This window comes from Rhipicephalus microplus, chromosome 4 (genome assembly GCF_043290135.1).
Source record: "Rhipicephalus microplus isolate Deutch F79 chromosome 4, USDA_Rmic, whole genome shotgun sequence".
NCBI lineage: Eukaryota > Metazoa > Arthropoda > Arachnida > Ixodida > Ixodidae > Rhipicephalus > Rhipicephalus microplus.
The window spans coordinates 113,257,390-113,271,305 of NC_134703.1; the positions used below are offsets into that span (position 1 = coordinate 113,257,390).

At 46.4% G+C, this 13,916-nt stretch overlaps 1 protein-coding gene across 6 annotated transcripts in view; it reads left to right on the forward strand.

The window, feature by feature from the left end:
* LOC119172283 (N-chimaerin) overlaps positions 1-13,916 on the forward strand; it is a 59,907-nt gene that overhangs the window by 26,544 nt on the left and 19,447 nt on the right. For 5 of the 6 annotated variants that reach the window (XM_075893516.1, XM_075893517.1, XM_075893518.1 and 2 more), the window contains 2 exons: positions 6,406-6,483; positions 6,611-6,748. The exons of the other annotated variant lie outside the window; for it this stretch is intronic. In XM_075893516.1, coding sequence (XP_075749631.1) covers positions 6,406-6,483; positions 6,611-6,748 — 216 coding nt within the window. The remainder of the gene's footprint in view (positions 1-6,405; positions 6,484-6,610; positions 6,749-13,916) is intronic. 6 annotated transcript variants of the gene reach the window in all.

The window sequence follows — 13,916 nt, forward strand, 5'->3', positions numbered from 1 at the left end:
CCGAGGAGATGTCAGATTAGGCGCTGATGGAAACTTTCCGAGACCATCGTGACAATGACAGATCATCGGTGGTCGAATCATCATGTGCTTTGCCATCTCGCGCCGCAAGTTCACGGGTCCATAGTTCTTGCAATAAGCCGATAATAACTCTGGCAACATGACGGCGTGTTGAATGCGCTGCAATGAATGCGATGCCAACAAGTTGTAATGTTATTCGAAGTAAGGCTGGCAGCCAATTCTTTTGGCTCCGATATTACGGAACTTCGACAAAATGCTGGTGTAAGCAAATACGGCTGCTCCAGGGAGAAGTGCTGTTTCCTCACAGTCTCTTTACTTTGAAAGCGCACCGATGCTTGCTGAGATAGCACGTGCACCAGCGATCGTGACTGCGCCTTCTGTTTGAGCATTCAGCGGCGGTTCTAACACACCAGAGAACGTTATCGTAAGCGCGCCCTCCAGGCGATAGAGATGGGCCGGCTCACTTGAGTTTTTCTTCAGCAGGGCTTGCGCGCTTTTACCTGCTTGTAAAAATTGCAATGTGCTATCAATATGTACTTGTTACAGAACGTGGTGGCGACGGCAAAAACCGTCTAGAATGTCCATATACTTGCTGTAAAAAATAATAACAATTTTTTTTACCGCTGAGTAAGTGCTTTGAGTGAGCTCTGTCTTGAGTTCCCCTTTTGCCTAACTTTTGCGCATATTTTTTGAATTTTCGTACCGAATATGCATACAACAAAATGCTCTTTAAAATGAATTTTTTTCAGGAATGTGTCAATTTTGTTATATCCAGGTTTAACAGCAGTATAAGCTAGTGAAGACGATGAGCTAGTAATTGTCAAGTTTTCATATGAGCAGACTTTTAATTGCATCTAAGCAGTCATCGTGTGGTTGCCTTGAGTTTAATGGACTGACTGCATTGTTATTAATGGCCTTGAAGTAAAATTCATCATGTCACCTCCTAGGTATTCAGGGGCGAAGCTTCTTAAGGCGTGGGTCGGTACATTCTCTGATCAGGGCTCGTATAGGTTCTTGAAATCCTTTAAAACCCTTCAATTTGAAAAATGCATTTTCAAGACCCTTGAAAGTCCTGGGATTTTTTGCTATCCTCGATAGTCCTTGAATTTCACGAGCAGTGCACTCCCATATCTACATCGTGACCTCTTAAATGTGGTAGATCGGTGTGTCAAACTCCCCATTTCCAAAGCAGTAATGTGGTTAAGTGTAGTAGAAGCTCTGAAAACTCATAAAAAACTCAAAAACTCCGTCTTTGCCTCACTTTACTCACTATTATGCTCAGTCTACACACTCAAACAACACATCATAGTGTGCTGGGTGCCAGGGCACTGCGAGATTCAAGGCAATGTGTTGGCAGACCAGCTTGTCGGATCTGTCGACAAACACACTGCCACTACATCCATAGCCATCCCTGCACTTGACCTGAAACCTTTCCTCAAATGACAGCTCAGAGCTTATTGGCAAAGCACATGGGATAGCCTAACAGAAAATGAACTACATGTAATCAAGCCACATCTTGGTAATTGGCTGCCAGTATCGAAGTCGCGCCATACACAGGTTAAACTTAAAAGGTCAAAATTAGAGCATACACACAGTACACATTCATATCTTCTGTCCAGTGGTGATCCATCCATGTGCGAGAAATGTGGCGAGCCACTCACCATTATCCGCATTTTAATACAATGCAAGGAATTACAGGCTTTAAGAAAAAGCACTTCCCATTACCCTACGGAGAACAAATACCATTCATCCATCAATGTTCATCGGTAGGGATCCTTTCTTCAAACATCAGTCATTGCTCGCGTTTTTAATCGATGTTCGTAACTTTCACGTCATCTATCCTGGTATTCTGCAACTCGACCTCTGAAGAGAGGTCACTGCTGTGGTAGATACACTACAAAGCACCTGTCTCGTGGCCCTTGTAAAGTAGGGCTTTTCAGAGACATTCGTGCTCTATCCTATCCCTATATTTTTATTATCGGAACCATTAGTTGATAATTTTAACACTAGACATTTCATGTCACTCTTATGATTTTAACAACTTTATGTTTTATCCACCTTTAGTGGGAGGAATTTTAGGTCACAATACAGGCCGTCATCATACCCATTTTCCACATCTTTTGTTTCGTGTACTGGCACTCTTTGGCCATCACATGGCCCTTGCACCAATAAACACCGTATATCAGTCAATTTCATCAGCAGTGCACTCTCATTCGACATCCCGACCTCCTTAAATGTGGTAGATCGGTGTGTGAAGTTTCCCATTTCCAAAGCAGTAATGCGGCGTGGGTGCACGTGGACCTATTCTGCGAAAATGCTTGTGAAAAAAAAAATTGCCCGCAGCTTCCCTCGGGGGAACACTGAGGAGGATGCGGAGCATATAATTGGTTAACGGGGTGTTAAAGTGCGACTTACTTGGGTCGATGGCTAAATTGGTTTTTTGTGGTTGTAGGAGGGGGTGTTAAATGAGTGAACACATACACACGTATGCGAAAGGGCGGCGCTGGTCGAAGGGACGTCGATCATTGTGTTTGTGGATTCGTTGGAATTCATTTCACCGTGACCTTGGACGTCGACGCGCCGTACAAACCAACCGACGAGCGGCAACTGAGCGAGCGAGCGCCGACCTTGAGTATATATACAGCACGACGGCGCATGCACTGTCAGCTGTTGAATGTTCTCGAAGCGCGACGCCACATGCGCGTCCACTGGAGAATCAGGAGAATTGTAGATGTCGAACGCGGTGTGTAGAGGAGGAAGGGTGCACAGATGGTGGAGGAGTGAAGCGCGCGCGGTGTGTAGAGGAGGAAGGGATGCACAGATGGTGGAAGAGTGGGCGACGGCGCGACGGCGCATGCGCGCGCGTCAGCTGTCGAATGTTCGAGAAGCGGTGCGGACGGCGCACTACAAGGCGCGAGTATAAGATGCTTCCGCATCTAAAAGTTTCGAGGCGAGGGTGAAGCAGTGAATGTGATAGCAAGAAATCAGAATGTCACACGAAGAAGGGTAAACAACCCCATACATGCGACGCGTCTCTCAAGGACAAAGGACGCATAAAAAGAAAGCGCACAGGACGAATGCTGATGAACAGCTGTCCCAGCTCGACACTGGAAGCGTGCTTCTTAAACAAACCAATAAGGATGCTAGAAAAGAACACGCGTGTATCAACAGGATGAATGTAATTTAACCATTGTCACAGTTGTTACTTCTTGGTTGTTGAGCAACGTGCTGTTAGTGTCAACTGTGCGCAAGCCAATGCTTTTAAAGGCCTACTCCAGCGATTTTTCGAAGTCAGTAGATCACTTCAAAATTGTCTGGGTACGATCATTTACACGTTTGCGCCATTCATGCTAAACTGCAAGCTTGAGAGTTTCGCAGATTCTTTTCAAATGAATTTTATGGCTTGCCTTGAAATACTCACTTTGCTTGCTAGAATTAATTGCAACATTGTGTGTCTGACATTGAGTTTCACCTGGCGGAAGTGACAAATCTGATGTGCCATTGCAGCGTCTGCTTGTCTGTTACGGATTTTGTGCGTTTGGCCGGCACTTCCTTGGTTGAGCGTACGATTCCTTTTCCATGTTGGTGTGTGTGCGATAGGTGGCAAGTGGTGTTGCGTTATGAGCCACTAATAATTCGCCATACATTCACCTTAACAGTATTCTAGCCGATGCCGGCGGAAGGCCTGGACAAGTAGTGCCATCTAGCGGGCATTATGCGCAGTCAGGCAGGTCCGGGCAAACAATTGAGTCACATGAAGAGGCGCACTCAGTTGGGTTTTCGTGGCGGTGTTACCGTTTTTTGCTCTTTAAAAATTATTTTCGAATTGGTGGAGCATTTCAGCTATCGGACACATGACATGAGTATCTCAGAAACATAAAAGCACCATTATGATTGAAAAATCGCCGGAGTTTGCTTTTAACGGGGTGGTGCCATCAAATTTCAAAGCTATAGCTAGCACCGTGTGAATTTAAAAATATATTTCAACTCACTTGCCAAGTGTACCTAAATGCTCATTCTTCTAATCGAGGCCCATCGGGAGCACATCCAACATTAATGTAGCTCTATAGGAAGGGCAACGAAAGTTCTAGTGACATCACACCAGATCTGTAGTCAGGCGAGTGGCCTCCGGACTTTTGCCACGTACATATCGGTGATGCATCACGGCTGCTGCAGCTAGCAGCGCGTTGGTTTTGCAGGTGGTTGCGGGACACGTGTGCGCGAGCTGATGATACTCAGCATGACGCGTGCAAAGCTTTGGGATCAAGTGAGTAAGTCAGCTACGCTGCTACGTACCTGCCCAACTTGGTGCCCACAAACAGGAACTGAAAATTGTTCATATCAATAAAGCAACAAATTATATAGCGAGATTATTGCGAATTATATCTAGTGATTTTTTAGGCTGCCGTGTGCAAGTGCTGCTTCAGGGCCTCCTCTATTTCTTTAATGCATGCCAGATGCCACCAATTTAGCGTTCACCACCCTTTCATCTAGCCCTTTACTGCTCTCACCCATCACCTAACCTTTGCATGTGCTTTGCGGTCCGGTCATAAGGGAGAGAAACAATCATGTGCTGCCTCACGACGGAACTCATATGAAGTAATTTTTGTTCAGTTGTGTACAGATCTGTGGCACTGCGTCTTGCATGCCTTGTGTTCTTAATGTTGGCAGTCACGCCGGCTCTGTAAAAGATACGGCGTTTTGAGATAGGCTGTCACCGTTTGGGGCGCCATGCTGGTAACCAGTGGGAAAGCATCACTGTGACCTTGCTGCATGCACTGACTTCAAGATCGCTGTGAGGTGGCAGCAGCATTGCCTCGAGCCACAAAGAAAGAGCATGAAGGAACATATTTGACAGACGTATGATATTGGAGACGGGAACACGGCTATCGCATCTCCATGGAAAATTGCTCCGACGCTTGTGTGACGCAACCAGCCCTGCCCTACATTTGGCGACGCATCATAACCATTTCCTGAACTAAGGTGGACTGACGGCTTCCATTGAGGAGCATGCGCTTTCACTGGCATTGAAATTAATAAAACAGGCATTGGCTGCCTGATAAGAGCTGTTGATGCTTAGGAGTCTGATTATTTGGAGTTGTGCAAACTTTTGAGTTGTGCGAGCCAAGTGCAAGCCCACCCATGATGCATCGGGACAGGCTGCTAATGAAACAAAAAGTGGAAACAAAATACACCCTATGCAATCTCAAACAATTTATTGACAACTGTTTGATGGAGTTTTTTTATGTGTCAGGCTCAAAGCATCTGCATTTATTACTGAGTCCAAAAATGAAAGGAAATCATAATACGGACATTGAAATGTTAGGACCATTACTTAATGCGAATTCATCTACTGCAAAAAGCCTTGCTAGCCTCCTCAGCATAGCACCTGAGTTATGGAATGAGGCATGCGGAACGCAAAAGGCAACGGGGGCTGTGAGATTACGCCGAAGAGATGGAAAGCCTTACACCAATGACGACACGCCCATAGATCTGTGCAAACGCTTGGTTTCAGTGCATGTTCTTGTCTCAGGATTTTGGACGCCCATGTCGCGTCGGTGACAGTGGTTCAGCTCAAACCTCTTTTAAACAACCTAGAAGCAACCTAGAATCCCTTAGCAACGACCTCGAAGCAATCATATTATACTTCAGAATCGTCCAGTTTTCATGTTTCGAACTTTGCTTGACTTGGTGTAAGCTTCCTCATTTTTTTCTAGGACATGTCATGTCTCCAAAGCATTAATAATTGACTAATGCTTCTTGGACAGATACTGAAACTGTTGGGGCCATGATTCAGAGTCAAGCAAGTGCCTAGTAAATCAAGTATGAATAATCTTGTGATGGTTAATTTCAGGATCGAAATTGGTAATGTTTTGGTCTGCAGATATACGTGGGATTCAGATAGGGTATTTTGTTTCGATGGAATTGACTCAAGTATTGATTTAGCCAGCATTGAAGTAACGAAAGTCTTGTGTACTATAGAGTGCCCTAAAGTGACTCTTGGAGCAATTTGTGCCCACGGGATACAGCAGTTTTTGTGTCGAGCTGTGACATTATTCATTAACAGTTATTTGTGTGTTAGTTGGTTCAGTGTTAAATGTGAAGTAACAGCACATATACGTAGATGATCACAAGAGAGAGAATGCACACGAGTGCTGTGTGTGTGTAGCGTCTCTTTCACAGTGGTCTTTTTACCCTGCTACTTTACATTTATTACCTGTGACATTTATCAAGTGCTATTTTATTTTGCCTTTTGTTATTAAATCACATGTAAGCCTTTCACTAAAATTAAAATTTGGCAGAGGAAATAACAACGGGGGCTTTATGAGCGTTTTAATTTGCCTAGCGCAAAGTCAGTTTTTGAAAACTTTCTTCTTTTTCTCGCAGGCTTAGATACTGAAGGCATTTATCGTGTATCTGGGTTTAGCGATGAAATAGAAGCGTTGAGGATGTCATTTGAGAAAGGTGAGCATTTCTTTTCATGTGAAAACACTTTTTCTGATGCTTACTATGTTATGTAATTGTGTCTGTGCGTATACCTTTTTTTCATGTGAGCTCGGTTACCAGTACCTTTTTTTTTTCTTTGCTTCAGATGGGGAAAGTGCACCATTGAGTGCATCTACATATGAAGATGTCCATGTGGTGGCCGGGGTCCTGAAACTGTTTTTGAGGCTGCTACCGATACCCCTCATCACGTTTGACAGCTATACGAAGTTTTTTGATGCAGTCAGTAAGTGCACATCACATTATTTACAGCTCTGTTGTTCTGTTTAAAAGTGCGGTTCTTGTGAAACGCACTTTCATCACCCACTTCGCTTCGCGTTCGCTTTATAGGTTACGCCAAGTACGTAAATTTGAACCTACCTACTTAAATAACAGTTTGAACCTATTTAGTGTAGCTGCCTACTAATTTAGGCAATACAAATGTTTACATATTACATCATTTGAACACCTTCATCACCTTGCCACAGGAATCGTAGATGCAATGTCTAAGAATTAATGGAATTTTAGATGCGTTAAAGCATGTCATTCAACCCCAGGTGGTCGAAATTTCCGGAGCCCTCCACTACGGCGTCTCTCATAATCATATGGTGGTTTTGGGACGTTAAACCCGACATATCAATCAATCAAGCATGTCGTTCTGAATTTTTTACCCCACTTCTTTGTTCATCTGCTAGCACATTCTCTGACATGAACAAAAAGAACAAAAAATTTCGTTAGGTACTTTACAAGCAGATTCTTGAAACCAAAAGTATTAAAGCATAAGTAACCCATTGCCGGGCCTTCCCAAATGTCACATATTTATCTCGGGAGCGCTTGCATCGGATGGAATTGAGAGAGTCGGAAGACGGGCGTGGCAGACACAGTATACACTTTGTAACCTAAATGATAAGAGGCAATCGAAAGGGTATACGAAACCAACACTCACGGCCACAAAATTAACCCAATAACAGTACTAGCAAAATAGTCTGCAAACCACTCTAAATCCGTTCTTAGCCCTAGCCACTGCTCCTAATCTAATATGGCGTCTCAACCATCGAACAATCTTACGGTTCACGTCCGCTTCTCTGCGAAGCCGTGTCGAGGTTTGTCACGTATGTCGTTGACTTGCTCTTCAACCTCCTACTGTCTCCGTCCGTTGGTCCCGCTGTACGAGCTGCTCTGTCATCGCCGGCATCCCGGACTTCTTCGTCTTCTTCAGCCTGGCTAGGCTAGGGTTAGTTTTGTCATGGACTCTCTTAATGGCAAGTCCGCTCTGCTGACTGGTGTGGGCTGTTGCCGTCCTGCCGCGATGTGGGAGAGCAGCAAGTCGACCAGGAACGGCTGGGCAGGATGCGGCAAGTCTGGGTAGCCTTACTCGGAACGTTCAAGGTCGACGGCCACACCACGAGCCTCTCACGCCACCATCCTCAGAACCGGGCGGCTATACTGCTTCCGTCGTGGTAGCGACGCTCGTTTCCCAAGTTTTCGCAGCTCGACATCCCAACACGCAGTGCCAGCTCAAGCTCCGCGATTTTTCCTCCTGTCCCGGATTGCGTGCCACCAGCCTTTCTGCAACTAATCTGTTGCGTCTATGTGGCTGATGCGCGTGCTCTGGGCTGTCTCTTTTTCTTCTCTCACACTGTCGCAGCGCTTCCGCATTCAACCTCGTGCCTCTCCTTTACTCATGGCACCAAATAACAAGATGAACTAAGCCAATTCAGCTATGCTGCACAGTTTGTTTGCCCAGAGGCTTCATGTATTCAGTATCTGTTTTTTTTTGTGTAGGCTTGGGCAAATAGTGAATTTTAGGGGGGAAGTGAATAGTGATTTTGGTTGAATAATCTTGAATTGAATTCGATTAGTATATATGACATATAAAAAAATGGGCATATTTATCATGACTTAACTAAGCTGCTATATTTTTAAAATTGAAATGGGGCTTCTCTTTTTGAGGGTAAGGGGAGGCGCTCACGAGTGAGGACGCGCTCACATTGAGCTCCTGCGTTTTGGGTGTCTTTGTGCGAATTCTTCAGGTGCAACGACCAGAAATGTGCTTATCGTCTTCCTAAGGTGAAGAGGAACTCAACGACATCAATATTTCGGGCGTGGACGTCTTCACTTCCGAAAATTCACCGAAAGTAAACCGGCTGCAAGTGGGCACGACGCTTACCCTAGCATCGACCCAGGCGGCGTTGCGGTGATGAGGTGGATCAGCGGTAGCTCGCAGCAACTCTGAGGGACGCCCTGAGCCCTGTGACGATGAGTTATGGACCGAAACTCACTTCGGAAACCACAAGTGCCAGTGGGGAGCCTTTTTGAATCATTTACGCTCACCCGCGACCAGCCGTCAGGCAGCGCAAAGTGGCAGACGCCACGTTTGGAAGATTATGCAGTACGCTGTAGAAGGCGAGGAACTAGACCCAGCAGAGCTCGAAGACGGCACCTGGGTCACACCAAAAACGACGCAGGGTGGCTTAGACCCCCTAGATCTGCAGCACAAGTACAGAACGGCTGCGCCCAAGCCTTCAAAGGCAATGCCTGAACACGCCAGTACCCCGGCACTCGTCGTGCAAGCAGCGCGCCCGCCGCAGCTTCCACGCCGGAGGCCCATGCCGAGGCTGCCAAGCGAACATTACAAAATTGTAATTCGACCCAGACACCCAATCAACCTGTCGAACATTGGCCTCGCTACGCTGATGGAAGCCATCCAAAACACTGCCAAAGTCGACCCGGCCCGAGCAGAAGAAGAAGACCAAATAAGAATTCACCCTATTAAAAATACCCTTACAGTCAGTACACCCGACAGAATCAGGGCAGAAGCCTACTGCTCACTGGAAGTGCTCAGAAGTCAGAGGTACAATATGAACTTGCCAGTGGCCACCTACGTACCTGCGCCGGACGACTCCATCCGTGGAGTAGTTTACAAGGCCTACACGGACGAAACAGACCACGATCTTCAAGCACAACTCATGAAGGAAAACCCTAACATCCCCATAGTAAATGCCAGGAGACTGGGCTCATCAAAACACCTGGTTATCACCTTCGCCGGACACAAGCTTCCTGCCACGACCCACTTCAGGTGTTTCACCTTAGAAGTGCATCCCTTCAGGGAAAGACCTGAGGCCTGCTTCAACTGCAGGAAGCTTGGGCACCGCACAGATGTGTGCCCGCTGCCCGGCCCTGGAATACCAAAATGCCGAAGATGCGGTGGAGAACATTTCCCACCGTCACTGGGAGAACAGCCAACATGTACACCACAGTGTGTAGCCTGCCTTGGCGAACATCCCACTGGCAGCAGGAACTGCAAGCTACGCTTCACACCTGTCTAACCTAATAACAGCAAGAAGACATTGATGTCCTCCAGCACCAATGAGGGAGGAAGATCAAAATCAGCAGGCCGTCGATCAAGATAAAGGTCCCGAAAAAGAAGCAAGAGCAGGAACAGAAATTCTTCTATCTCTGCGCAGAAGAGCTGTAGTCCCAGTCAGAAAACATCCGCTTCTATGCCAACAATGCACAACAACAAGAACGCCTATAGCAACGGCCCACCAAAGAGCGTAGTTTGGAGTACCGACGATCCAGGGCAAACCAGCAAAGCGGCAACTACTCAGCCAGCATCCAACACCAAACAAGGGGGCAAGACCAGGAACCGGTCAACATTCCGGACTCGAGTAGGCCATTCCAGATCCAGTTCGAGATCAAGGACGCAGCCACCGGCCAGACCTCAAGACAATCAGGTGAGAGAACTGACAGAGCTGGTAAACTCTTTACAGCAACAGTTGGCTTGGGCCAACGAACAGATCAGGCAACTGAAAAACAATTCCAATTCGACCTGTACCCCACCCGCGGCTGAGGAACAAATGGCATGCGCTCACAGTGAGGTAACTAACATGGAAACTGACAGAATTAGAGGAGAAAAGCACAGAGCTTCTAGCCCAGTGCGAGAAATTGCCACAGAAGAAAAACGAGAAAAAGTAAAAAACTCGACACTCAGAATAGCCAAGCTAGAAACTGCAATAAATGCGCGCTTCAAGCAGCTAGAAGCCAAACAGGCTGAGTTTCAGGCATCTATTGAGGCTCGCCTCACCAAAATTGAAGCTGCGATCGAAAACATGCTGGTAGGTCTTAATCAGCTCAAAGTAGCTAACACAGGCGCACTGGCACAACAGCAGCAACAACACCAAAGCCCTGTTGCACAATTACCACTCCTAGTTAGAGGCGAGGGACCTAACAACAATACTAGCTTAGATCAACGACTCCCAGGGGGAGGCCCAATCAGAATACACGGACAACGTGCAGAAACTCCTAAGCATTCATGATGGCCAGCGACCAAATTTTGATCTGGCAATGGGACTGCAGAGTGTTCCGAGCTAAAAGACGTGATCTCGAATATAGGATCCATCATTCTACATTCAAACCTGATGTTATTGCGCTACAGGAAACTGGTGTAAACGCCAAGCTTGTTGGCTACACAACCTTCAACACGACAGTGGCGGAAGGCTTTAATCCCTCCACGGCACTCATGATACATAGAAACCTCACCGCTAATGCGATAGATCTCACAATCGAGGATATAGCTTAGAACTTTGTAGAAATTCTCCCCAAGAAGAAAACTTACCCCACTCTGTACATCCTAAACGCATATCATCCACCAAAGAACAGAGGCATCGTTGCCTCTAAGCTTATTGTAAAGGCGCAGAAACATGCCAGAAGCTCGCCTCTAATCATAGTAGGTGACTTCAATGCTCACCATCCGGCATGGGGCTATAAGTCTTGTGACAAGAAGGGGACCAGCCTATGGACAACCTCACTAGAGCTGGGCTTAACCCTCCTCACAGACCCCGAGCGCCCCACCCGAGTAGGTAACAGCATCTGTCGAAACACATCACCTGATCTAACATTCATCAAAAACATAGAATTCGCCAAATGGGAAAACACAGAAACTAATGCAGGCAGCGATCATTACATCATAGCCACCACTTTCCCACTCAGTAAAATAAAGAAAGGAAAACTCAGAGTGAAACATACTAATTGGGACACTTTCAGATACATTAGAAATGAGAGAGAACCCACAGAACTCACAAACTTGGAAGAATGGACATCCACTCTAATCCAAGACGTGAACAGGGCCACCACTGAAGCCGAGATCGAGGAGGATCACCCTGCCCCTGACTCACGGCTTATACACCTGTGGGAGGCTAGGGACAGTATTCAGAAGAGATGGATGTCACAAAAACACAACAGAACCTTACAAAAGAAGATAGCTCAAATCAACAAAGAAGTAGAGAATTATACACAAGCGTTGAGTCGAGAACACTAGCACCAAATGTGTGACCGGCTCAATGGCCAATTAGCTAACAAAAACTCCTGGTTTCTACTCAGACATCTGATAGATCCCACACAAATGAAATCTAACGCAAGTAAGAACCTGCACAAACTAATCCATTCCTATCCTGGAGAGGAGAATGACCTAATACGGGAACTGCAAAGCAAATACTTCAACACCAACACGGACATGCCCACTCCGGCTAAATATGAAGGAGAAATCAATCCACCTTTAGATAGCGATATAGACGAAGCTGAAGTTAGAGCAGTCCTCCACCAGATTAAAACCACTGCCGCAGCGGGGGAAGACAGAATAACAAACAAAATGCTCCGAAATTTAGATGGCCACTCGATCAGCCAGATCACTAAACTATTCAACACTTACTGGGCTGATGGAAAAGTTCCGCCTAGCTGGAAACATGCTACCGTCATTTTCATTCCGAAACCGGGCAAGAAGTTGGAACTGGAAAACCTTTGACCGATTTCTCTCACCTCCTGCTTAGGCAAAATCATGGAGCATATCATATTAATCCGACTCAACAATTACATTGAAAAAGAGCATCTGCTACCTGACATCCTAATCGGCTTCAGAGAGTGTCTATCAACACAAGATATTATGCTTCAACTGCAACAAGACATCCTTGACCCAGGCCCAGTACGAGCCACTCAGACCATACTGGGCCTGGACGTCAGTAAAGCTTTTGACAATGTCGCGCACCAGGCCATCTTAAATGGCTTATCCCAGTTGAACGTAGGCGAAAGAACGTTTGCCTACATTTCCGACTTTCTCAGAGAAAGAACGGCCACCATCCAACTGGGTGAAGTGCGCGGTCAAAAGTTTACGCTAGGCACAAGAGGAACCCCGCAAGGTACCGTCCTCTCGCCCATACTCTTCAACATCACCATGATGAACTTACCACAACAGCTAAACAGGATACCACATATCAAACATGCCATATACCCGGACGATGTTACAATCTGGACGAACAGTGGCTCGGACGGTGCGATAAATGGTGCGTTACAGGAGGCAGCCAACGTTGTGCAAGAGTATGTTAGACACAAATGCCCCCTCGAAATCCGAACTCCTAATCATAAGAAGTAAAGCCAAAAAGACGCCAGGCACGGACGCCCAAAAACAAGCACCGATAAAAATTATGTTGGAAAGTGGCCCGGTTCCTCCGGTTCTGACCATTAGAGTGCTGGGTATGCTCATTCAACATAACACGCAAAATACCATGGCCCTCACAAAATTGCAGAACTCTGCCAAACAAATTAGTGGACTGCTCAGGAGAGTGGCCAACAAACATAGAGGCATGAAGGAGATGGACTTGTGTAGGCTCATTCAGGCCTTCCTAATCAGCCGCATAGTCTACTCTTTCCCCTATTATCATCTCAGGAAATCAAGCAAAGATAAAATTGAAGCTATAATTCGACAGGCGTATAAATGAGCCTATGTTTACCTGTTTATACCAGCATTGAGAAGCTCCTACTAGGAATGCATAACACCCTAGAGGAGCTGATCGAAGCACACAAAACAGCACAAATAACACGGCTTTCAGACACGATGATGGGACTACATATCCTGCATAAACTGAAAATTCAGCCCATACACACCACGGGAGGCAGAGCACCACTACCTCCCGCGATCAGACATTACCTACAGATCAAACCAATACCCAAAAACACCCTGGCAGGCAGACACGACGCTAGGAGAAAAGCCAGAGCAGATAGGCTAAGTGAAAAGCACAAGCAAGACCAAACCGCCGTCTTCGTCGGTGCCGCCAACCAGGGACACATACACCCTGAGTGCCGTGGACGGAGAACTTAAAATCGTAAATGTGGCTTCCACTAGAGCCGCATCGATCAAAGAGGCCGAAGAAATGGCCATAGCGCTGGCCATTATGCATCCAACCACCCACACTGTCCTTAGCGACTCTAAGAGCGCTATTCTCAGCTTTGTAAGGGGAAGTGTGGGACTAAATACAGCCAAGGTCCTGAGAAACTTTAATCAGAATGATAGAATCAAAATCAATCTGGTCTGGGCCCCGCTCACTCGGGAAACCCCGGTAACAAGGAAGCGCATAAAGTGG